Source organism: Dromiciops gliroides, chromosome 2 (assembly GCF_019393635.1).
Source record: "Dromiciops gliroides isolate mDroGli1 chromosome 2, mDroGli1.pri, whole genome shotgun sequence".
Classification (NCBI taxonomy): domain Eukaryota; kingdom Metazoa; phylum Chordata; class Mammalia; order Microbiotheria; family Microbiotheriidae; genus Dromiciops; species Dromiciops gliroides.
The window spans coordinates 527,638,372-527,664,897 of NC_057862.1; the positions used below are offsets into that span (position 1 = coordinate 527,638,372).

At 38.2% G+C, this 26,526-nt stretch overlaps 1 protein-coding gene across 6 annotated transcripts in view; it reads left to right on the plus strand.

Annotated features, from left to right (window-relative positions):
• UNC5D (unc-5 netrin receptor D) overlaps nucleotides 1-24,973 on the plus strand; it is an 821,905-nt gene extending 796,932 nt beyond the window's left edge. For all 6 annotated transcript variants that reach the window (XM_043988293.1, XM_043988296.1, XM_043988295.1 and 3 more), the window contains 2 exons: nucleotides 960-1,138; nucleotides 21,533-24,973. In XM_043988293.1, coding sequence (XP_043844228.1) covers nucleotides 960-1,138; nucleotides 21,533-21,737 — 384 coding nt within the window. In that variant the 3' untranslated portion in view covers nucleotides 21,738-24,973. The remainder of the gene's footprint in view (nucleotides 1-959; nucleotides 1,139-21,532) is intronic.
• Nucleotides 24,974-26,526: the final 1,553 nt, after the last annotated feature.

Below are 26,526 nucleotides of genomic sequence, written 5' to 3' on the forward strand. Positions count from 1 at the left end.
TGGAATATTATTGTGCTGTAAAAAACGATAAGCAGGGTGATTTCAGAAAGGCCTGCAAAGACTTGAATTAACTGATATATAGTAAAGTGAGCAGAACCAGGAGAATGTTATATACAGTGACAGCAGTATTGTTTGATGAAGAACTGTGAATGACTTAACTTTTCTCAGCACCACAATGATCCAAAGGACTAATGATGAAGCATACTATCCACCCACCTCCAAAGGGAGAACTAATATTGATTGAACAAAGACTGAAGCATGCTATTTTTCACTTTCTTTCTTGCATTTTTTCCTTTTATTCTAGTTTTTCTTATACAAAATGACTAATATGGAAAAGTTTTATGTAATTGCACATGTATATCCTATATCTGATTGCTTACCCCTTTAGGGAGGGGTGAGGAGAGGGAAGGAAGGAAGGAAAGAATTTGGAACTCTAAACTTTAAATAAAAGTGTTTATTTAAAAATAGAAGAAATAAGACCATCATTACATTCCAGAATTGATGGGATTTATTTGAGAGTCACCACTATGAGACAAAGTGGCTATCAAATTACTGGTGAGACTTGCCCTGCTCATTAATTTAAAAAGAAATTGGATTATACATGAATCACCAGAAGGAGAACATGATTGTGTCTGATTACATGTAGTTATAGAACAGAAAGGTGCTACCTATTATAGCACTTGGTCAATTTGTAACTCCGATCAATTTGGACCACAGAGAGCTCCTAGGTTGAAGACACCTCGATGATGTCAAAATATGTTACGGATTTTTAGAATTTATTTGCCAGGTTCATGAGATAAGACAATGCTATTTTAAAGAAGATGAAATACCTTCCTTGTTTTCAATGCCATTCAACAGTAGAGTTTGTTAAACAGAATTCTTCATATGAACTGATTTTAATGAAATTGTGATGCTAACAGTTAGATCTGAGCACAATCTTTTTTTTTTTTTTTTTATAGAGTGAAAGAGAAACCATCACTTTTTTTGCACAAGAGGACAACACCTTCCCTGCACAGACTGGCCCCAAAGCCTTCAAAATCCCCTACTCCATCAGACAGAGGATATGTGCAACATTTGATACTCCCAGTGCCAAAGGCAAAGACTGGCAGATGTTAGCACAGAAAAACAGCATTAACAGGTAAGAGCTTCTTGGAGATGATTAGCAAGGGGATCAAAATATTTTAAGTGGGGAAGAAAGGTGGTGGAAGTAGAGTGATAAATAAATAAAGGGGAGATAGATGGGAGACATGTCACTTACTAGATTCCACTATATTGCTATAGGGGCAGCTAGGTGGCACAGTGGATAGACCACTATGCCTGGAATCAGGAAGACCCATCTTCCAGAGTTCAAATCTGGCCTCAGACACTCATTAGCTGTGTGACCCTGGGCAAGTCGCTTAACCCTATTTGCCTTAGTTTCCTCATCTATAAAATAAGCTGGAAAAGGAAATTGAAAACCTCCAAATGGGGTCATCAAAAGTTGGAGAGAACTCTCAGTGACTGAACAACAAAAACAACCTTAATGTGTTCCTCTGGCTGATATATATATATATTTTTTTGTGAGGCAATTGGGGTTAAGCGACTTGCCCAGGGTCACACAGCTAGTAAGTGTTCAGTGTCTGACGCCAGATTTGAACTCAGGTACTCCTGAATCCAGGGCCAGTGCTCTATCCACTGCACCATCTAACTGCCCCTCTGGCTGATATTTTAATGTGGTTACTATTAATGTACTTCTTTACTAGTAATCTTTCATCTTTCCCCGTGAAGTCACAATGGAAAACTATGCTAGTACTCTCTATTCCATTACAAAGTTTACTCACCCTGTGCCACCCTATAAGCATGTTTGATCTGTGTATCCTATATGCTAAACATGGCATTTTCTGGGTGGGTGTGTTAGTCTATAGGGCCACAAATTTAGTAAGATTGTCACCCATAAAGCAATGATAGAGATATGAGACATCTACATTCACCTCTTCCCTCCCTACCTGCTAACTCTTTCAGGGAATTATCTCAGTATATTTGTCCTATAAGTGGTAAGCAGTAAATAGACAAATTGGGGGTTGCAGTACTAAGACCTAAAAGGATGAGCATGTAGGAATAAAGCCAAAATGGGGTCCAAGGCTAGGGAAGATTTCAAAAGTTAAGCGCTTATAGGAATCATGCATGAGGGAATTGCCACAAACTGAGAAATTGTATTGATGGGCAATGGTTAGAGATGAATGGATGGGTTTCTTAATAGATGATTTATTTACTTCATATGTGAAGAAACAGTGGTGAAGATATCCAGAATGATTTGGGTATATGTATTATCTAGTAAAATTCTATTTGTTTTGTGTTTTGCACTTGTAATTGAAAGCATTTTAAAATTAGGGAAGCTATTTGAAAGTGGAATGGAAAACTTTTGGAGAGAGTAAGTTCCCCATAACTGGAGGTATTTGAGCAAAGGTTGAATGGCCACTCATCAGTAATGCTAACAAGAGAGGGGATTCTCAGTGAAGTGTAGGTGGTATACAAGGGTTTTTGAGGTCCCTTCCATGATTCTATGAATGTCCAAAAGCTTGAGAATTTTTTTTTTTTTTAGTGAGGCAATTGGGGTTAAGTGACTTGCCCAAGGTCACACAGCTAGTAAGTGTTATGTGTCTGAGGCCGGATTTGAACTCAGGTACTCCTGACTCCAGGGCTGGTGCTCTATCCACTGCGCCACCTAGTTGCCCCGAGAATTTTTTAAGGAAATAATTTGTATTACAAAATTCTCTCCAAAATAAAATAATTGAATGAAAGAAATTATCATTCCTAATAGAACCTTTTTATTCTCTTGCTATTTTGATTCTATATTTCTCTTATAAGGAAAAAAATCTCCCTACTTTTGCTACATGTTGTTTTTTTTTTCCAGCAGAGTCCTATCTTTTAAAAATGAATTTTTATAAAAAGTTCATAGCATCCCATTTTTTATGAAAGGGAGAATCAGATTTTGCCAAGAATGATTATATTTTCCTCTTCTTCAAAAGAAAAATGGAAGAAAGGAAGGGTAAACTTAAGCAAGAAGCACCAACTAAAGCAGAAAAGAGAAAAGGCTCTAATTTAAGGGTAATATGCTCCCAAAATAGGAGTGACACAGTAGCCAAAGAGAAAAGAGATTTTCTAAAGAATAAATGAAAGCATATTTATTAAGTACTTACTACGTGCCAGGTACTATTATTTTGGAAATTTTGGGAATTAAAAAACAAAACAAAACAACAACAACAGCAACCAAAAAAAAAACACAAGACAGTGTCTGCCTTTAGGAAACTTACAATCTGATAAGGGAAGAAGCTACATCCAGGGAAATGGTGACCATGGAAGAATAATTGGTGAATTGATCTGGGAAATCATAGAGAAGGTCAATGGAATGATAAAATTATTGATTTACTTGTTGATTTAATTATTGTTCCAAGAGAAGGAGGTAAAAAAGTGGCAGGGGTTGGGGAAGATAGCTGGAAGGGGGAGTAGGTCCATAGGCCCCAAATGAATTCACCAGTCAAAAGCACCGTATCTGAGAGGTGATATGGTGCCAGGTGAGAAGAAATATTGAAAACATAATAGGATCAAGAAATATTGAGACCTATATAGGGGGCAGCTAGGTGGTGCAGTGGATAAAACACTGGCCCTGGATTCAGGAGGATCTGAGCTCAAATCTGGCCTCAGACACTTGACACTTACTAGCTGTGTGACCCTGGGCAAGTCACTTAGCCCTCATTTCCCTGCCCCCCCCAAAAAAAATTGAGGCAAGAAGAGAAAACCATTTTACCCAAATGTAGTACAATGTTTAGGATAAAGGGTGTGTATTCAAAATTGTAATTTGGTTAATGTAAAGCTAATCTTCCCTTCCCCTACCCCCCACCTCATGTCATCCAGCGGCGCTGGGTGACCATGTGTCATGGATGTTCTTACTTAAGTGTGGATAATTTGAACTAGATGACCTCGGAGGTCTATCAATTCATTCAATAAACCTTTATTAAGCATCTATTATGTGCCAGGTCCTTAAAAGGACAGTTTTTACCTGCAAGGAATTTGGATTCTACTGGGGGTGGGGAGGAGGAAAATATATGTCTATAGAGAGGCATAATACAAGTCAGGAATTGATGAGAAATAATCCAGAAAAAAACAAAAATGCTGCAGGAAAAACTAAGGAGGGAGGAAATATTTTGAGCTGGATGAATCCAAGAAGCCATTCTAGAGGCAGTAGAAGCTAGCTAGAGTAGGGGTTGGAACTCTGGGCCTAGAGCCACAAAGACCGGGGTTCAAATCTGGCCTCAGACCCTTATTAGCTATGTGACCCTGGGTAAGTCACTTAATGACTACTTCTTTCTTAACTGGAAAGTGGTAATAACATAGCACCTACCTTACAGGGTTGTCGTGAAGATCAAATGAGGAGAGGAGAGCGGAGGAGAGGAGAGGGGAGAAGGGGAGGGTGTAGAATAGAGCCTTATGGGACAACTGTACTTAAGGATGGAAAAAAGGATAAAATGAAGCATTGAAGGAGACTAAGAAAAAGCTGTGAGACAAGTAGGTAGAGAATCAAAAGAGATCAATGTCTTGGAGGTCAGGGAGAGAGAGTGCGTCTAAGAAAAAGGATAGAAAACGGTGTTAAAAGCTATAAAAAAGATCAAGTAGGATGAGAACTGAAAAAAAATACCCTAAGTTTTCACAGCTGAAAAATCACTAGTGACCCTTGAGAGAATAGTTTCAATAGAATGGGGATATCAAAAGTCAGATCATAAGGGCTTGGGGAAATTAGAAAAAGCAAATGTAGATGACTTCTTCAAGATTAAGAGGGGAAAATAGAGGATGTTAACTTGAGAGGATAGTTGCATGAAGGCAAATTTGTTATTTGTTCATTTATTTAGAGAACAGCTCATTATATGTATATGTACTTACTTATCTATCTATCTGTTTTTACATTTGGGGGGGGGCAATTAGGGTTAAGTGACTTTCCCAGGGTCACACAGCTAGTAAGTGTCAAGGGTCTGAGGCTGGATTTGAACTCAGGTCCTCCTGAATCCAGGGCTGGTGCTTTATCAACTTCACCTAGCTGCCCCATATATATGCTTATTTTTAACAATGGGGATACTTGATAACATTTGTAGTCAGTAAAAAAAGAAGCATGATAATATGGAGGCAGTGGTAGTAGCAGTGGGAGATAGGGGTGTACTGGTATTAGCCCACTTGTGTTGGTGAAAGCCAATTGTTAAAATTTCAGTGTGAGTATTAATACCTCAGAAATTTGCAAACGCCACATATTAGGTCCTGATTTGTTCTTTTGTTGATCATCTAGACTTAACAAGGTGATGGAGAAAATGTTAACAATGTGGATTAAATTTAAATTTTTCCTTCATTTTTCGGAGATCCAGTTAGACCTGGCTTTTCCTCATCAAACCTGGTTAGATGTGGTTAAACGTTTACCAGCACTCTTCAGGTGGGAGCATGAATGGGTGGAGAATAGTGTGGGGCCCAAACTTCAAACTTCAAAAAGAAGAGTTAGCCTTGACAAGGCAAAGGGCTGTAATATACTCTAAAATTGGAACAAAGCTAGAGAGCTTGTGAGAATTCAGGTGTCTCCCAAGAGATTCTATGAATCCCAAGGCGTTTTTCATTATGTCCTATTTTTAATATTGCTAGGTTCAATATATGTAAAAATACTATAATAATGGATTAGTCTTCTTCAAAGAAATGTTACCTTAGTGTCCCTCAAAGAGTTCAAGGAGAGGCTAAATGACCATCTCTCATGGATAGTATAGAAGATTTTAATGCATTGGATAGAATGTTGGACTAGAAGCCTTCCAAGGTTCCTTCCAACTTTAAGATGATATGCTAATTCTAGATTTTACCAACAACCCAACACTCTTTTCCTGACCTTTCGGGGCCTAGTCTATCCATCTGTAAAATGACGGTGTTGGACTATATGACCTCTAACATCCCTTTCTGCTCTAAATCTCTGTTTCTATAATATCCTTGTGAGAAAATAATAAGGGTTTGAGGACTTCCAGGGGCCCTAAAACCACACCTACCTGAAAGCTTTGCTCAGGCCAGAGCACCTGTTCTCTGGGCTCCAGCATCAGCACGACTGCGCTGAACTGCCCTCAAATCTAGCGAACCAATATATTTGAGTGATGCTAGTCAATGAGCTTTGAACAATGTGTATGGGTGGGCTCTGCTCCTGCCTTCAGTGAGCTTGCACAGGTAGTCGCTCTCCTTTGCGGAAACAGGGTGAGTGCAGATGCAGCCCCCTAGGATTCCCCACTTTCTCTCTTCTCTAGGCTTTCCTATCTTTCAGACCCATGTGTGCTCTCTTTACTAATATTTAATATACTTTAATAAATGCTTAATGCCCCAAACTGGTGCAGTAGCCTCTAATTTCTAAGTAACAAATATATGATAAGCCCTAGCTAATTTTGCCTATACTTGGGTCAGTAATATGCCTGACCACATTTAAATTTTGCACGTCACATCCTCCTCTGATTTATCAAAGTGACTGTAATTATGTCCTTACAGATTTCTATCTTTAAAACACCTGGAACATCTTCAGAAATAACTTGCTATAGTGCAAATTCCTATTATTTAACACATTTCTGAGGATTAGTCAGAAGTTAAGAGTAAATGCCTGTAGAAAGAAATAGAACAGAGGATAAGTGCTTGGAGTTGGGGAGTGGGTACAATAGCAGAGGTGGTGAAGATTGAGGGAAATAAGTGGGTAGAAGGAGACTAAAATGAGAGCCAGGAAATAAATTTGGTCCTATTTCAGAATTTTGCCAACGGCCAGATCTACATTGTAATATATCTGCTTAAAGGACTGTTAAGTTCTATAAGATCTTATTAGTCAGCTCTGTGACAGGTAATACAGATAATTCTTGAACGTTAATACTGATGGGGAAACAGAGAGAAAGTTTGGACAGATGAAATCCACTCTAATGGTGGCAAGAGGAGAATTCTATGACCTCCTCTCCACCAGAACTATTACCAGAGTGCTTCATCAGGAGCAAAACTGACCCATTTCAATTTCATTTCCTTTTATTCCCCCTGCCGAGCTTCTAGCTAAGTAGCAATTAGGCAGAGAAATAGCCAAAAACGTGACGAGCAGAGACAAAAGAGGAGAGGAAGAGAGTCTGAAAAAAATCAACCCCTGAAAAACTAAGGGGTCACTGGATTTTTATTCAGAGGTAGCTACTGAACTAACTGCCTTTGGTTGAAAAGGAAAGAGGGAGGGAGGAAAAAAGAGAGAAAGGGATGGTCTCCTTGCATCCTTTAGGCCTACATTATTTAGATGGAGCACCAAGGGCAGTGCATTAGTGACCACCGAGACTAGACATTTTTATTGTTGTTTGTCTGGTTTTGCTGTGATTATACCAAATGAGTCTCCAGCTATTTTCCTAGCTACAGGCTAGAAAAGATTCTAATCATTTAATAATAACCAAAAAAAAAAAAGTATGGTAATGCACTCAGTGTGGATCTGAGTCATTGCCAAAGTGAGTCTTCCTGATGCCTTAGAGGAGAATTGAGGCTTAGGGGACATTACACAGCTACATGGCTCCCTGTGGGAAGAATAACTCAAGACCCTAATTAAGTTTTCTATCTCTAGCCAAGTGAGGCAAGAATTCATGTAATGAAGGTCTCTCCTAAGCAAAACAGAAAGACCCAAGGCAGCAAAGATGCCACAGAGTAGTGGGGGGTGAGAGGTAGGTTGTGGGCCAGTCTGTTAACCTCTTTGGAACCTGTTGTCTTGACTTACATAAATGGTCCATTCCTTTCATAGAAACATAGTGTCCGGAGCCTTTTGATCTGGTCAGATCACATCACGTTGGGAGTATTGTGTACACTTCTGAACATTATATTTTTGGACGGAGGTAGAAGTAGCATGGGGGTAATGGATAGCATAGAGTACTGCGTTTGGAAGAAAAATAAGACTAATTCTACTTGGCTCAAATAGGATAGACCCAAGAGCAATGAGTTCAGTTTGCAGAGGGAAAATAAAAAAGATTTCATATGCCTGTGTTCTATGTAAATACCCCCAACAATTAGAGCAGCTGGGGAGAACATAGATTGAATTGAATTATAATTTATTTTTTAATTAGAGCTACCACAATGTGGAATGGGCTACCTCAGGAAAGAAAGAGCTCCATATCACCAGAGATCTTTTAATATGGCTCTCATCAAATATATTATAAAAATTATTACCTGCTCAAGCTACATTAGATATCTTCTGAGATTCATTACAATTCTGGATTCTCTGGGTGTGAGTCTCCTACCTCTGAGATCTCAACCGCATCTGAGAAATTTTTCAGCTCTAAAATCCCCTGATTCCAATAAGTCTTTGAGCACCATGCTGCTAAGGACAATGACTCATAAAACTGTTTGCATGCCCTTTAAAAAATAAAGAAGTGAAATCATTTTGACTTGGGACAAATTAAGCCACAGAAGTGACTGTACCTAGAGGTGCCTGGGCATCCATTCACTTACTACAAGGAGACACTTATGTTTCCAGGGAAAGGAAATTAAGTATGTTATTAAATCAAATTCCATGTTCAAAGTAAAGGAGATTCTATTTCTTTAAGAACACAGGTGAATCCTTATTGGTCACTGCTAGAAAGATGGCTGCCTTCCTGTCTACTCCCCTCTCAAGATATCTAGGTTTGCTGCCAGACTATACTTTTTCTCTGATATTCAGTCAGGGTGTTTAAAACTGCATGGGTGTTTCAATATGACAATGAAACAGTCGTTTGGGAAAGTATATTGAAAGGTATAGTATTGGTAAAGTAGTAAGCATTTCTCTAATTCAGTTTGATTGAGTCATTTTCAAAGCATACATATTCTCATATTATGAATATGTAGTTTCATTGACTTAAATATCAAATATTTTTTTCAAATCCATAAGGTCTAATTCATCACCATTTCTTCTCCCCCAATTCAAATAATCATTACTATTGAACTGTGAGGGAACTTAGAGGTCACTGAGGTTAAATAACTTCACAAAATTCTTTCCTTTTTTTTTCTTCTTTGTGTGTGTGTGTGTGTGTGTGTGTGTGTGTGTGTATTTTTGTTGTTTGGTTTTTTGATGAGGGATTGGGGTTAAGTGACTTGCCTACGGTCACACAGCTAGTAAGTGTTAAGTGTCTGAGGCAGAATTTGAACTCAGGTCCTCCTGACTCCAGGGCCAGTGCTCTATCCACTGTGCCACCTAGCTGCCCCACAAAATCCTTTTCTTAACTCTCATAAAACGTCTCCCATATATATTCCATTCTCTGCTCACATGCCCTAAATCCAGCCCTCCACTTTACACCTTGACTATCGTCATAAACCTCTGATTTGTATCCTTGCTTCAAACATTTCCATGCACCAATCCATCCTCCACTGAACTGCCAAAGTGATGTTCCTAAAACACAGGTCTACCCACATTACAGACCCCACCCTGCCTCAACAAAGTCAAGTGACTCTCCATTTCCAAGAGTCAAATATAAAGTCTTTTGTTTGGCATTTTAAAGCTTTTCATAACTTGGCCTCTTTCTGTATTTCTATCTTCAATTTCACTCTTCTTGATGTTCCTTGAAGAAGACACCCTCGCTCTGGTCTCTTTATCTTTGCACTGGCTGTCCACCTCTCTCCCCTGGGATACTCTTCCTCTTCTCCGCTGTACCTTATCTTCCCTAGCTTCTTTCCAGATTCAGCTCAAATCTCATCTTCAAGAGGAGGCCTTTCTCAGTCTCTCTAACCCTAACCCTTCTCTCCTTCCCCAGTTGCTAGCTTCTTCCATGATAAGTTTACTGTCCAACTACTGCCTTACAGAGAGTAGCCCTTTTCATGTCTGTCTCCTTCATTAGAATGGAAGCTCTTTGAAGACAGGGATCTCTCCTCAGACAGATGTTTGTTATTATCGTCAAAAATTAAAATCGTACTTGGCACATAGTAATCATTTAATAAATGGTTATTGACAGAACATTGTGTAAGGTCACACAGCCAGTAAGTGTTTCAGGTAGGATCTGAATCTAATCCTTCCTAACTCTGGTTCTTTGTGCTATGCCAGTTACTGGCATGGGCCTCATTTTTTCAATTATATGATATAAATTATACATGTAAAACATATTCCCATACTAGCCATGTTGCAAGAAACAAAGCAAGAAAAATAAAGTAAGTGAAAAAAGTATGTTTTACTCTGTACTCAGTTTATTAGCTCTTTCTCTGGAGATGGAGAGAATTTTTTTTCATCATGAATCCTTCGGAATTGTGTTGGATTATTGTCTTGATAAGAATGGTCAAGTCTTTCACAGTTGATAATCCTTACAATATTGCTGTTACTGTGTACAGTGTTCTAGTTCTACTCATTTCACTTCAGTATTAGTATGACCCTGGGCAAGTCAATTAACTTATGTCTGCCTCAGTTTGCTCATCTGTAAAATGAAGATAATAATTGTACCTACTTTACAGGGTTTTTGTGAGGATCAAATAAGTTAACATCTGTGAAGTGATTTGTGAGCCTTAAATAGCTATATCCATTCTATTGATTTAGTTCTTTCAAGTTTTACAAAGCACTTTCTCATTCTTATCATTTCATTGTGTTTAGATTTACAGAGGCAACATTCAGGCCTGAGTCAGAGCATGACTGAATAGTTCTACTTCCTACTCAGGCTTCTGAGGAATTTCCCCAGCTTATGAAGGAAATGGGAAAATTAAACAAGCTCCCCAAACCTCCCTCTGAAATTTTTTGATGCAAAGAAAAATGGGACTTGATTTGACAGATGATTTCTTTTTACTCCTTGATTAGAAAAGACAACCTTTTCACTTCCTGTTTAGAGTTCTATAAGAGGAACCAAATTATCCGACTAAGCTGACAGAGGCCTCAGAAAGAGGCTTCTCTGTCAAGAATTAAATGGGATCTTAGAAACCTTTTGCTTTTGTTCAATTGGTTCAAATACAAATTACACCCCCCCATCTGACTGGTATAAAACATGACTGTTGCATATTATTGGTGAGGCTTTTTTCCATGAACATCTTTATACTTTCTTCTTTAAAAACAGTCTCACTTTGGAGTAGGGTGTGTGTATGTGGCAGTCTATATTGTAATAAGACAACTACTGGAACACTTTAGTTTGGTAACTCATGGAACAAGAGACAGTTTGAAATAGTGGATAGAGGATAGACCTTAGAGTCAGAAATAAGATAATAGTTCTAGCACATAGAAAGCACTTAATAAATGCTTTGTTGACTGGTCAACTAGTAAGAGTAATGCAGATAAAAATGCTCTAAGTTTTATAAGATGCTTTATAGCTAGGTCGCTGTGAGGTAGTAACATTCTTTGAATTCATGTTGTATCTTTCTGTTACTCTGGAACCAATTATCCTTTTTTACATAATTATAATTTTGAATAGTTGAATTCTAATACATGAGAGCACTTCACAGAACTCATTATTGGCCCTAATCAGGACCTAGTTGTACATATATTATCCCTTGAGTCCTTCTTCTGACACATATCAGCTTCATGACCCTGGGCAGGGCAAATCACTTAACCTCTCAGTCTGCCCCCCACTTCACCACCACACCACCAATGTTTTTAAGATGATAAATTATAGATGAGTTAATCATCAGAATCAGTGGAGAGAGTTTTCACATAGGGAGTTCCCTATACTTGATAATTTCGCATGTTGTTTCCCTGTCCTCAAAAACAATACAAAATACTCATGGAAAAAATTCTTGACGGCCTCAAAATTGTTGTACACCTTCCAAAACAGTGATTATCCTTGCTGGCCACCCTCCAGTCTCCCTGTTAACCAATGAAAGGCAGAATGAAAAGATAGTCTTCCAAGCTCAGACCTGTGACTCTGAATTGTGGGAAATACTGATAAAACTACAAAAGGAAGAAAAGAAAAAGGTCTCATTGGATTAAATTCACTGGAGAATTAAAATAAATCTTATTTTATTAAAATCATCAGTGAATCTACCTTAGGAATTGAGAGAAAATTGTATGAGAAAGAGAAGGACTAACCAATCCTGACATGCAGAAACATCACATTTTTGTATCCAAGGAACAGCTTGTGTTCATCTCATGACATCAATGAATCATTAAAGGATGACTTTCTATATGTAGTCCAGAAGTTCTTAACCATTTTTAATGTCATGGATTATTGTGGCAATTTGTTTAAAGCCTAAAGACCCCTTCTTAAACAATATCTTTAAATGAATAAAATTAAGTATACAGGATTACAAAGGAAAGTGACACTATTGAAAACAGTTATCCAAAACAAACAAACAGATTTCAGAGACTCCAGGTTAAGAACCTGCTATAATCAAAAGATTCAGGCTTCAGACCTGGGTTTAAGTCTTTGCTTTTTACTTTGCATTGCTAGGCCTCGGTTTCCTTGTACCTAAAGTAAGGGTCCTGGGGGAGAAAAGGTATTGGAGTTGGAAACTCTGGTTTGGAATCTTGAACTTACCACTTAACCTGTGTGACCCTGGGGAAAATAAAACAAATGTGAGACCTCTGTTTCCTTTTTGTAAAAAGAGAGAATTGCAGTAGATCTCTAAGGGCTAATGACTACCTCTAAATACATGATTGCGTGTCCGGATTATTTTTAATATCCCTTCCAACTCCAACTCATATGGTCCTCCAAAATCTTGGAGCTGGAAGGAATCACAGAAGTCATCTGGACCAACCAGTACTTATTGGGATTCACCTGGACAACAAGCAAAAGTAGTAGTCATTCAATTACCATTTGAAGACCTCTTGGGATAGAAAACTCACTACTTATCAAGACAACTTATTATATTTTTTGAAAAGTTTCATTACTAGAATATATGTCCTCACATTGACTCCAAACTGTCCTGGAATATTATAGAAAATCAGAATGGGAAGTTGATGGCAGGGACCATATAGTCCAGACCTAAATTGAGTAGAAGTCCAATCTACACCATCTATGTCAAATGGAGCCTCAAAGTACTCAGTATCTATAGGGTTGTGTTTTGGTTTTGCTTTCCAGTATCTACCGCTGGAATATGTGTATGTGTGTAATTTACTTTCATTTTTATATCTTTAAAGACACAAGAGGACTATAAGCAAGATTGGATTCAAGTATGATGATATAGCTCCTATTCTGATTTTCTCCAGAAAAAAAAAAATAATTAAAAAGCACTGATTAGCTATACCTCAATGCTGCTTATGTTCCTCTGCTACCCAATGAAATTGCAGTTTGGGAATGAATGCCTGATGAATGGGCTCAACTCAAATAGGGTCTCCAATTGCTGCTATTGAGTATAAATGACTTTTTCCTCCTATTTGCATTTAAAGAACCATATGGAGGGTTGGTTTTGGTCACATAAGAGGTTTTCATTAAATGAGACAATTATGATGATAGCAGAGATATTAATATTTTCCATTATGAGTGTGTTTCAATTCCCTATTTGGTACTACACAGTAGGATTATGTACTGTTCTTATAATGATATTTCTCTATTTGTTACAAGAAGCTTAACTTAGTTTTCACTTTTTACAACTGCTGTATTACTGAAGTACATTTTAAAGGAGGAAAACTCCTTTTAGCTGTTAATAGAGGTAGAATTAGAGAAAAAGATCAAGCTAGTGTAAGCTTATGTTTTGTTAATGGAAGCAAAGCATCCACAATATAGGAGATCATATATTCTCTCACATCTGGAATATGGTGTTCAGTTCAGGACACCATGCTTTAGAAATATCATTGACAAGTTGGAGCATATCCATGGGTGGGGGACCAGTATGGTGAGCATATTCAAAGCTATGCTAGAGGAAGATTGGTGATATGGCAGTAGGATTCAGGGGACTTGGCATCAGAAAGATCTCAGATACTAACTCTTTGACCTTGGACATTGAACCTCCCTTAGTTTCCTCATATGTAAAATGAGGATCATAACTATACCTGCCTCACATAGTTAATGTAAGGATCAAATGTATATAAAGTACCTACCAACCAAATGGTGCTAAAGAGTTATAGCTATTATTATAAATGAAGGAACTAGTATACTTCTCCTAGAGAAGGGAATACATAGGTAGGAATGAGATATGCTCAAGTATTTCTTGGCATAGAGATAGAGATATATAGAGAGATATATAGATAGATTTAATATTTTATATATAGTATATGTTTATATAGAGTAGTATATCTATTTTATATATCTTCTATCTGTAAATATGTATATACCACATATACACACACCTATATATATATATATATATTCTAGACTCTTTGTGACCTCATTTGGGGATGTCATTTGGAGGAAAATCATTTGCCATTTCTTTTTCCAGCTCATTTCTATAGATAAGGAATGAGGCAGAGTTAAGGTCACACAGTGTCTGAGGCCAAATTTGAACTCAGAAAGATGAGTTCTCCTGACTTCAGACCCAACACTCTAGCCACTGCTCTACCTATCTATTTAAAGTTTTTTTTATTTTTTGAGGGGCAATGAGGGTTAAGTGACTTGCCCAAGGTCACACAGCTAGTAAGTATCAAGTGTCTGAGACCAGATTTGAACTCAGGTCCTCCTGAATCCAGAGCCAATGCTTTATTCACTGTGCCACCTAACCACCCCCAGTATGTTCTTCTTAAAGAGACACCTCCCCCAGATCATTCAACCAATCCCCATATTTTATGGCATGGTGATTGGCCATCACCTTTCTCTTGAGAAACTCTTTCTAATCAATGGAAGTGAAAAGTGGGGAGGGCACAGCTTAATAGCAGTAGGGCCACCATTGAGTACAAAAGGATTGTTGGAAAGATAACTAAACACATAATGGAATTACTAACTATCAAACACCTGCAAAGCATCTGTATGCTTTTATCACTAATACTGTAGGAAACAAGCTACATTTTCTTTGAGGATAAAGGTTGCCTTGCATCTTGAAGTGCCTCCAGGTAATCATTTTGAATAATATTATACAATAGAAGTGGAGAATTTCTGCTTAACAAGATGCCAGGTAGCAGAGAGCCTGCTATATTTTTGCACCATAAGGCTGACATGACATTACAACTTCATCTACTAAATCTAGGCAGCAAGTTAGCTTTTCATATCATGATGCCTTGTTCCTCTGCAATTGCAAAGGGTGAAGCTAATGCTTGCCTGGGGGGAGGAGGGAGATCAACTGAACACATTATAACTAGCGTTGAGTAGACAAGGAGACCTGCTGCAAAGCAGAGTTGTGTATTTCTCTATCTTGAGCATTCATCACCTGCAGCCACAACTGTAGCTTGTTCTAAGCTTAAGATGATTGTAGAGGATTTCTCAAACTTAAGCATTTGACAAATCCATAGGTGTAATGCTATTACCTTGTCTGTCCTTGGCCTCTATACTTTAGTAGACCTATCTCATCTCTTCTATTTTAAGTTCTTGAGGAATTAAGATCCCAGAGGATACCCTAATTACCTATCACTGTCCATTACAATGCTTGGAACCTATATTCTTTATTCCTCATCTAAAGACTGCTTGTTGCAGTTTAGATTCACTAGTCTCAGCCTTCAGTTGAACAGAAATAAATCAAAGAGGGCCTAATTATATGATGCATGAAGATATGAAGCATCCCCATAGCTAGAACTCTTTCTCACTTCAAAGGCTGAAGGTGTGGAATTCAGTCAAGGAAATACAAAAATAGCAATGACTTTCAAACATCTGCCATGTTTGGCTCTCTCACAGGGACTGAGGTTTCACATGTGTCAGAAGGAAAGGACGATAATCATCTTCTAGCTGCTGCTATTGCATAAGCAGTCTCCAATGGTGAAGGTCCAGTGCTGGACATGGAGTCAGGAAGATCTGAGTTTAATTCTGGCTTTGGACATTTACTTGCTGTGTAACCCTGGGAAAATCATTTAGCTTCCCTGTCTGCCTCAGTTTCCTCAACTATAAAATGGGGAATAGTAATAATAACATCTCTATTCCAGGGTGGAAGTGATAATCAAAAGAGATAATATTTGTAAAGTGTTTGGCACATAATTTCCCTCAATTTCTCTTTCTTTCTTCCTTCCTTCCTTCCTTCCTTCCTTCCTTCCTTCCTTCCTTCCTTCCTTCCTTCCTTCCTTCCTTCCTTCCTTCCTTCCTTCCTTCCTTCCTTCCTTCCTTCCTTCCTTCCTTCCTTCCCCCCCCATACTTAAAATGTATTACTTCTCACCTTTGCCTTCTAAAATCCCCATTGCCCTCCTTCAAACCTCAGCTCAGGGGTCTTCTTCCTGGTGAGGCAGTAGTAAGTATAGTACTTGACTTTGAGCCAGGAAAACTTAGATTTAGATTTCACCTCAAACACAATCTAGTTGTGTGACCCTGGGCAAGTCATTTAACCAACCTGAGCCCCAATTTCTTCATCTATAGAATGAGGAAGTTGGACTTCATTAGCTCTAGATCTATGTTCCTATATCATTCCTTACCTGATACCCCTCCATTTGCTAATGTTTTGACTCTAAAATGATATATTTATTTTACATATACTTATGCGTGTACATGTCATGTCCCCTAGTGAAATGTAGGTTCCTTTAGGGAAGGTATGATTTCACTTTTGCCATTTTATCTCCAAAACCTAGCCTTGCACTCAATAGATAATTAATACATGACTGACTAATTGCATCCCAATATAGTCTTAACAGTTTGCTCACTGTTGCAAAGCAGAATATTTAATCCACCTTACTCTGAATAGTTAAGTGGACATCTATAGCTGGGAATCTTTGACCATCAATGTAAAGACAACCAGACTTTATTAAGCCCTTACCATGTGTTAGGTACTGTACTAAGTGTTGAGGAAACAAAGAAAGGCAAAACAGTCCCTGGCCTCAAGGAGCTTACAATCTAATGGAGGAAACAATGTAAACCACTATGCACAAACAAGATGTATAGAGTATAAATTGGAGATAATCTCAAAGGGTAAATGTTAGCAATGAGAGAGACTGGAATAGACTTCTTGCAGAAGGTGGGATTTTAGCTTAGACTCGAAGGAGATTAAGGAGTTTCGGCTGACAAGAAGAGCCACCTCTTTCTGTCACACAACAATGAAGGAGGAGAAAGTTTAAGAAGGCATCTAAATGATTGTGAAATAAGGTAGAAGTGTGAAGATGGAGCTCTCAGTCAATGGTCTCATTTTTCCCCATGAAATATAAGTCAAGGTTCTCAGCTAAGAGAGCAGGGAGGGAAAGCCATTAGGAGAATCTGAGAAATGATGAAAAAATTTAAAGGTGCTGGGATGAGTAGAATATCAAATCAATTAGGGAGGTATAAAGGCATTGCCTTGTGGCAGTGAGGGTCCAGTTGAGACTGTGTAATGTAAATCTGTAGTGCAGTCAGTTAGCCCACTAGTGTTTTTCTCTAGCTTCACTCAATAACAATTTAACAGAGATGAAGAAAGCAGAAAAAAGACAGAATCCAAGGCCAGTGCTTGGTAGGGCAAGATTGGTGCTAGAATAAATATATATTTGGGTTGAGAGGATTATCTCTGCAGAACAGTTGCTCTCAAGATTTTCTAATCTTCAGACCACCCATTGGGCTACCATGCCACCTATCTTTCAGTGGACATTTCAAATATAAATGTCTCATTAGAATTAATGAGAAGACTAACACTACTTTTGATGAGACACCAGTGAGATAAAGCTTAATGAAAGGATTAATCCATAACACAAAGATGAGACTATGGTATAATATAGGGAATATCATAGAGTAACAGAAAAAGAACAAAGATATGTAGTTAATAGGCCTAGCTTCAGATCCTACTCTGGCACTTAACTAGTCTTATGTCCATGAGCAGACAAGTCAATATAAGCTCCTTGAGGTCACAGTACTTTTGTTTTTATCTTTATATGTCCAGCATCTAGCACACTTTCTGCCATATATTCAGCACCAAAGAGATGCTTGATGGATTCAATTGAATTCTGTGAGCTTCGGTTACTTAGAAAGATCATTCTTACATGCCCTCTTCACAGAGTAATTGTGAGGAAAGTGCTTTGTAAACCTGGAAGGACTTTATAAATATAAGCTATCAGAGGCAACCTACCACAGTATTTAGACACAGGACCTACTTTTAGGTTTACTGGCTGTGTAACTCTGGGCAAGTTAATTACCTCTCGGTTTTCTAAATAACTCACTAAGCCTAAGTAGTATAGATAGTATTGATTATGCATTAGTGTTTCTTCCTTAGGAGTTCACTGTAGCAAATCCCAGATCCAGCTCCATCCCCATTATTATCAACAACATGAAGAGTATATGGATCCAGGCACTACCTGGGGCACCTTCTTGGATCATCAGTTGCCCTAGGCCTTAGAGCCTCTTGGTGAAGTTCCTTCAGCTCATCTCCTTTCTTTTCCATTGCCCCCTGTTCTGCTGGCATCCTGGACAGACACCATTGAATGAGATGGTGTTCAGTTGTTCTGTGACTTACAGAATTGGGAAATACCTTTATGGGAGGCACAGAAGCCTACCTGACAGGAAACATTCATGTGACCAAGTGTAAATGGCATCCTCCCCAACCTGCATTTAAGCCAGAGAGTTGAGGCGCATTTCAAAACCATAAACAAGTAGTCCAGTGACATTTCTATTAGTGTAGAAGTAAATAAACACAGTAGAATCCAACTCAGAAAGAAATGAAAAGAACAGTGTAGGGTGACCCCTCTCCTCCCTATTAAAGATACACATGCAGACAGGCAAAAAGTATAAACACTGCTTCTGGTATTTATTCTAGTCAGCTATTCAGCTATGAAGGCCCTTTGGGATCTTTGAGTAAAATGTCATAACCTTCTCACTGCTGTTTTGGTTTGCCTTTTGAGTGAATCATCAAATAATATAGATAAGCAATAATGTGCTATTAAAAGCTGGTCACCTCTATAAGAAAATGCTTTCGAAATAATTTCATATTGTGAACGTGTGTCAGTCATAAAAATGGAACACTTGACTAGCCTCAACCAATTTTGGTTTCTCTGTTACATGAGACCTGAGTAGGAAACCAGAGTTGGACTAGAGGGTACATTCTTTTTTCTCCCCCTGGTCTAATAGAACCAGCTCAGAAACAAGCAAAGAAATGAAATCAAATGTCCCCAACAAGCAGTAACAATAACAATAAGCAGCAAGCAGCCTAGCCTCTTCATGTTGTGCAACATAACTAGTTAACTGTTTTGGTACTTGTTATGTTACACTGATAACCCTTCTTGAATTGATCAAAATTACAGAATCTTGGACATGGAAGGACCCCTAAATCCATCCAATACAAACCACACTTCAACAATAAACTCTTTTTTTTTTTTTTTTTGGTGAGGCAATTGGGGTTAAGTAACTTGCCTAGGGTCACACAGCTAGTAAGTGTTAAGTGTCTGAGGCCAGATTTGAACTCAGGTCCTCCTGAATCCAAGGCTAGTGCTCTATCCACTATGCCACCTAGCTGTTCCCAATAAACTCTTTTACATCATGAATGAGGGAAATCCAGTCATCACTCAGATACCTGCAGTGGCAGGGAACTTTCTTCCTGAGGCAGCTCCTTCCATTTTATTACAGTTCTCATCATTAGGCAATTCTTCCTTATTTTAAGTTGAAATTCATTTTAACTTTAAATACTACACCTAGTTCTGTCCTCTGGGCCAACCAGAACAAACGTTATCCTTCTGTGTGACTACCCTTCAAATATTTGAAGATGAGGTTCATGTTTCTTTCTCTCTCCTACTATGTCTCCCTTATCCAGGCTTAGCATCCCTAGATTCTTTGGCTGAACTTTATATGTTCTGATTTCCACTGTCTTCATTTTTCTGATCATCCCAGTAATCTGAATATTACTTTAGTTGTTAACAGTCTTCTCAAAATGTAGCACTTCTTCTTCTTCTTTTTTTCAGTTTTCTGGGGCGATGGAGGTTAAGTGACTTGGTGGAGGATAGAAGAGTTAGTTCAATAAAATGATAATAGCACAAATTTCTATAGTGCCTTACACTTTACAAAGTTCTTTTCTTCTAATAGTCCTGTGAGATAAGTAGTACACATATTGTTAGTAGAAGTCTGAACCATTTGATTGATCTCACACAAGGTTTCAAACTCAGTTCTCTTGACCCCAAGTCCAGAAGATCACAGGATTTAGAGCAAAAGGGGATCTTAGAGGTTACCTGATCCAACCCCACATAATCAAATAATCTAAGTCCCAGCAATGGTCAATGACTGGTCCTGGATCACACAGGTGAAAAGTATCAGAGTCAGGATTTGAATCCAGGTGCTCTGACTCCTAAACTAGAATTCTTTTTACCTCTGCCATGCTTCCTCAAGCTCCCAAACCTATAGTTTGCAGATGCTGTGACCTTCCCCTTTCTTTGAAAACTGGATGTTTGCTGTATTATAGAAGAGGCAGCGAACTGCTGTGATGAATAGAATGCTAGGCCTGGAATCAGGAAGACTTGAAATGTGTCATCAGATGCTTGCTAACTGTGTGATCTGAGGCAAGTCACTTGACCTTCAATCTCAGTTTCCTCAACTCTAAAATGAGGATTATAATAGCCCTGTATCACAGGGTTGTTGTGAAGATCAAATGAGATAATATGTAGAAATATTTACTAGCACAGTACCTGGCACAGAAATGCTTGTTACCTTCCATGCTACATCTTACCTCTGAACATCTGAGCTGGAAGTAACAGCAGGCAATCAAAGAGAGACATCCCTTTTACATTCGAAAACAAAAGATGAGTTTTGTAGGCTTGCCTAAGCACTGTTGAGAAGAGAGTTCAAGCATCAGATGTAAAGGAACTTGCTAAATGAGTCCAAAGGAAAAAAAATGAGGGTGTTGGTCATGGTCTTTGTAAATATAGGGAATACTTCCACAAGGAAGGAGTGGTCAGTGATCTACAAGAAGAACCAGGAAGAGGCAGTGTCATAGAAACCCAAGGGAGAAGAGAGCTTCAGGTTGACCAGCATGACCACACAGAAGTCAAAGAAGATGAGGGCTGAGAAAGGTCTTTAAAGAATAGGAAGTCACTGGTAATCTCTGAAAGCCATTTCAATAGAGCTAGAAACTCCAAAAAAATGGAGTACAAGGGGTTAACATGGGGAATGCAAATCTGCATCAGTATTTATTTATTTTATAGCTGCATTTCCCTTCCTCTCATGCCTCTGGAATTCAAGATGTTGTGATTTCAAGAATCAAGGGTTATCAGGGTAGGAACTCTGCCCACCCATTTACTCTACTATGTCAAACACAGAGGCAGAACACAGTTTTTTTTTGTTGTTGTTGTTGTTTTGTTTTTTGGGGGTTTTTTGTGAGGCAATTGGGGTTAAGTGACTTGCCTAGGGTCACACAGCTAGTAAGTGTCAAGTGTCTGAGGCTGGATTTGAACTCAGGTACTCCTGAATCCAGGGCCAGTGCTCTTTCCACTGTGCCACCTAGCTGCCCTAGTTTTAATAAGCATGACTATCAATTTCTTTTGTGTCAAGCCGTAGTATTCTCTAAGACCCCTCTCATTCTAGTCTAACACTGTTCTTGTTTTCTTCCCATGAGATGTGTATGTGTGTTTTGTCCCTTTATTTAATTAATCTCTCTTCTTGTCTAGGAATTTATCTTACTTTGCTACCCAAAGTAGCCCATCTGCTGTCATTCTGAACCTGTGGGAAGCTCGTCATCAACATGATGGTGACCTTGACTCCTTGGCCTGTGCCCTTGAAGAGATTGGGAGGACACACACGAAACTCTCAAACATTCCTGAAACTCAGCTTGAAGATCCCGACTTCAGCTACAGCAGGCAAAATGGACTTTAGTCCATCTCCTCTCATAGACAGACCGATGGCCAGCTTTGTGACTTCTTTATTAGGTGGGGAGGAAATAGGTGGCTGTTGGCCCAGTGGTATTTGGGAAAACAACTTCATTTATAATCAAAGAGGAACATCACCTGAAGAAACTGAAGGCTGTTTTGGTAAATCACGTTAATATTGGGAAGGTCCAAGCTTTTATCCAAAAGGCCCCATTGTCCCATCTGAAATAATAGTCTTAATTCTACCAATTCTGCAGAGTTGAAGTGGAAAAAAAACCACGCACACAATTGCCTTTAAACAGGCTCGTATTTTTGGAATTGTTAATGGGTGAGAACATTATCAGGTGCCAACAAAGCAGAGATTGAATAAGTGTATGGTTTGGAAAAAGTTCATACCATAATGATGTTCCCCAAGGGCCAAATTATTCTGATATCAATGTCAGATTGGTATTTTTTTTAACCAATTGATATTTGCAATGTGGAAAATGAGTATAAAACTGGCCTTTATAAGTAACAATATTGCCAGTCCATTTTTGTGATTTCAACCTTATCACAAGCAGGCAATGAGCATTAAGAACTGAGAATCTAAGTAAGTCACACCAGCACCACCTCCCAGACTAGCTCACATCCCCTAGTTCAGACAAGGGCTACTAGGAGGAATGAACGGGATGATTAATTGGTTAACCATACCCTATAGTCACTTCCTTCCAAATGCCAAGATTCCCTTCACTTCCTCCTGCCATCCTCCCTCAATTGCAGAATAGTAAGGGACTATTTCCAGGTGCATCCATGACCACAATTAATCATCACTGAACAATGACTTAGCATGATAGCCATTGCTCACAATCTATAGAGCAAGGCCCTCAACCCCACACCCTCTACTCACAGCTAAGCCAGGAAATTGCAGTAGAATCAGATATGTTATAACACAGCTGGGTATTGGATTTTTATGTATCACAGGTTAGTTTCTTTCCTGGGAAACATGGGCTGAAGGCCTCAAAGACACCTGGTTAGTTTTAAAGATAGTAGGTGTTAGCCAGATGCCCCAATACCACCATAAGAAAACAGAGTTTCACTGTGTTTTTTGATGAAGCTTACTGAAATTTTTCCTGCATTTTTCTATCATTAAGAACCTTCTGGTAAAAGGTTGGGACCACTTTCTTCCCAGGAAATTAACTTTTCTTTTTTTTTTTTAAAGAATCACCAGAATCATTCACTTTGGATAGTACCTGGCATTTTTCCATTTAAGTCAAAAAGTATTTATATTAAGTGCCTACAGAGTACTAGGCACTGTGAATACAAAGATAAAAATGAAAAATCCTCTGTCCTCACAGGGGCCATCCTATACTACAAGCTATAGCAATGTCCACCATTCCCTTGGGTTTATTTCTTTCTGCCAACACCATTATGGTATAGATAATTTTCAGTCATATAGGGGAAATAGTAGATTTAGCTACCCTGAAAATTTTGAAATTCACAAGAAATCCAAGACCTTTATTTTAACCTTCTTTCCCATAAAACCTTTTTGACCAGAGCTTCATGAAAATAGTCTAAGAGATTCTGTTTAGGATGCTCTCTACTCCCTAGTCATGCTTATGAGGAATTATTACCTGGAAGAGTAACATTCATAAACATAACAACAAAAAGGGGAGAAGAAGGAGTAGGCATGGACCTGAAAGTGACACAAGTTAGATAAGCAGACCCTAACTCTCCTGAAGTACTTGGTTATACCAGCAACAGGTAGAAAGGGGAAATTTTACAATATCCAAAGAGATGAAAATAGCTAACTATATAAATGTGTTAGTTTATCCAAAGAACAAACTTCCTGAACAATTATTAAAATGTGTAACCATCTTTTTTTGAGCCCTTTTTTAAAATCCAAGGGAAATGGTCTAAAGGCTTGGAATTTATGATGCCATATTTAACACAGTCTGGTGCATATTGACTCCTGCATTGGCTTTGCTACATGAAATTCAGCTTTTCTCAGGAACTGAATGGATTATTGTACACAACAGACAAATCCACTTAGAACTGTCAAACCTATTTTCTGAAATACTGTCTCTAGATCAGGAAAATGCCCTTTTCTTAATAGTCTGTTCAACATGTTTATCCCTTATAGGGAACAATGGAGAGAATCCATGGGAATATAAGTCATTTGACATCTTTGAAATAGTTTCTTAAAAAAGTAGTGTTGGGGAGAGTCAATCATCAAAACAAGTACAAAACTGACTTGGGAGGAAATATTGGGGGAGAATTTGCAGAGCAGCTATTTTTGGCTCCTCAGAGAAAATAGACACTATCCCTGCTTCCCCCATCTTTTTTTCTGCCCTAAAGTAGGACACGCAACATTTTTCTCTTCTCTCCTGAATGGCCTTCTAAGCATTTCATCCATTGATATGAATTAAAACAGACCTTGAATGAATCTTAGTATCTTTAAAGAGTTCTCTTGTATTTGACAACAAACACCAAATTTAAATAAGGTTGATGAAAATTAATTTTCAACATTTAAAAGTAAAATAGGGCCATTTTTACCCTCTGCATATTAACTCAATGACTTTTTTTTTCACCTGTGGCTTAAACTCATAGACTCATCTGATAAAAAGATAGACTGTTCCTTAAGATCATCAAGTCCAACTTTCTCATTTTATGGATGAGGAAACTGAGGCTGAGAGGTTGAATTAAGATGTACTTGACCATTTGAGGCCATGACAAAGGAAATAAATTTTTTTTTAATAATAGTCAACTATTCAAACTTACCCTTTCATTCATTCTTTCTCTTCCCTTCTCCCTGTTTATATATTAATCTCCCTTCTTCTGATATAGGTGCAAAAAAAGGTTGAAGTCAAATTTTTGCTACATATAGGGTCATTCAACAATATGCCAATGGATGTCCAATAAGAGAACTTGCAAGATTTACAGAGCAATGGGCTTTAGGGGCAGATCAGATAAAGCCTTAGATCATTTGAACGTTGGACTACTTATCCCAACCTAAACCTCTGCATGGTCTTTGATGTTTGTCTGTCACTGCTCTGAGACTTGCCAAGCAAATGCCCCTCTTGAAAGAGATTTCACTTGTCATCCTGAGGCCTTACTTTGATGGACTGTCTTGTTCATCCTTTGTACTGGGATTATGAATGAGAGAGAAAGAGGCAGAATCAGAAAAAAAGAGAGACAGAGATAGGCAGAGAAAAAGCAAGAGACAGAGACAGAGAGAGAGACAAAGAGAGAGACTAGAAAGATAGAGAGAGAGACTAGAAAGATATATATATATATATATATATATATATATATATATATATATATAGAGAGAGAGAGAGAGAGAGAGAGAGAGAGAGAGCCCTTTAATTTTTGGTGGTCTATTTAGAAAATCTCATAATGTGTTCTACCCCACCTCCTGCCATTTTGGGTCCTATGAGTAATTTAAGACTAATAGTTGTACTTTGAAAATGACTTACAATTATGTCACCAAAATGGTATACTTCATAGCTTTGCCAGACTGCAGCATCATAAAATTAATTTATGGTTTTTACAACATTGCTTGTGCAGTCTGACTAGTTTACATTAAAATCCTTTAAGCTGAAAGGAAGCTTGCTCTGTAGATTTAAATGCAAACTTCATTTACCGGTGCACGAAGTCCCATAAAACTAGGATGTAATCCCACAAAAATTTTATTGGCCCTTTTGTAAGAGATGAAAAAGAATTGACACTGTTCTCCTTAAAGGGGGGGGGGGACTTTTTATTATTATTATTTTTATCTCCAAAAGCAGCTGTTATCTTTTGCTGTGGCCTATACATTTTTCTTTCAGGAAATTCTGAGAGAGGCTATTAAGTTTAAATCACTAAAACAGGGGTTTTCTTTGGATTAAAATCTCTGGACTTGAAGACTTGAATAACTTGTCTCTCTCAAAGATGTTATCTTAAAAAAAAAAAAAAGAGTAGAAAGACATGGCATATTCGTTCCCTTTCAGAAAGCTTTCTCCAGATGCCAAACTTCTAGCAAAGGTATCTGTGAAGTTAGAAAATGTTGTGAAATATATCAGTGCAATGTTCTTTTTTCCCCTTTTAGTCATTTCTCTTTTCTGTCTATTAGTAGTGGGTCAAGCTGCCCTCTGTAAATGTCTTGAATAATATAGTTGACGGATGCAGTAAAGGAAAAGTTCTCCCAGAGGCTTTTGTTCCAGCTATAGCAAGTTCAAAAGAACTGTGGATGAACTAGAAATGTGCCTCTTTGGCCTATTGTATGGCTTACTTTTGTTATTTTTTCTTCATGTAACATTGCAAGATTCTGTCTTTCTTAGTAGCTCCCATTGTCTTTATTAAAGATAATTACCGCATAGAAATGGGAGAGCAAAATGTTGTCCTAACAATAGTGGCATTAAAAAAAAAATAGTAGCCCTTGGTGTTAGTTGCCATAGCACTGTATTTGAAAATCAATGCTTTAGCTAAAAGCTGAATGGGCGAGGTTTCCACTGTTTTGTCCCTATAGAATTTTCCAGAACAACAAACAAAAGTGTATTTTGTCAACTGTCACAAAAGTGAAAATGTTAACTGATCTTAGATGTGTTTGCATTTTCTTTGTGTGTTTTTAATTTCCAAATGATTTTCAAAGCTGCAGTTTACCAAGCTGTTTGGGTGTATTAAACAGCATGTGGTGTTTTTGCAAGCGATTCTAGGCAGGCCAGGGTCCACCACATGGTTACATGGTCTTCTTACATCCCCATAACAGGGCCATCTATCCCAATAGGATGGCACTAGGAAGAGAGATTTTTTTTTCTTTTAAAGAAAGGAAAAGGGAT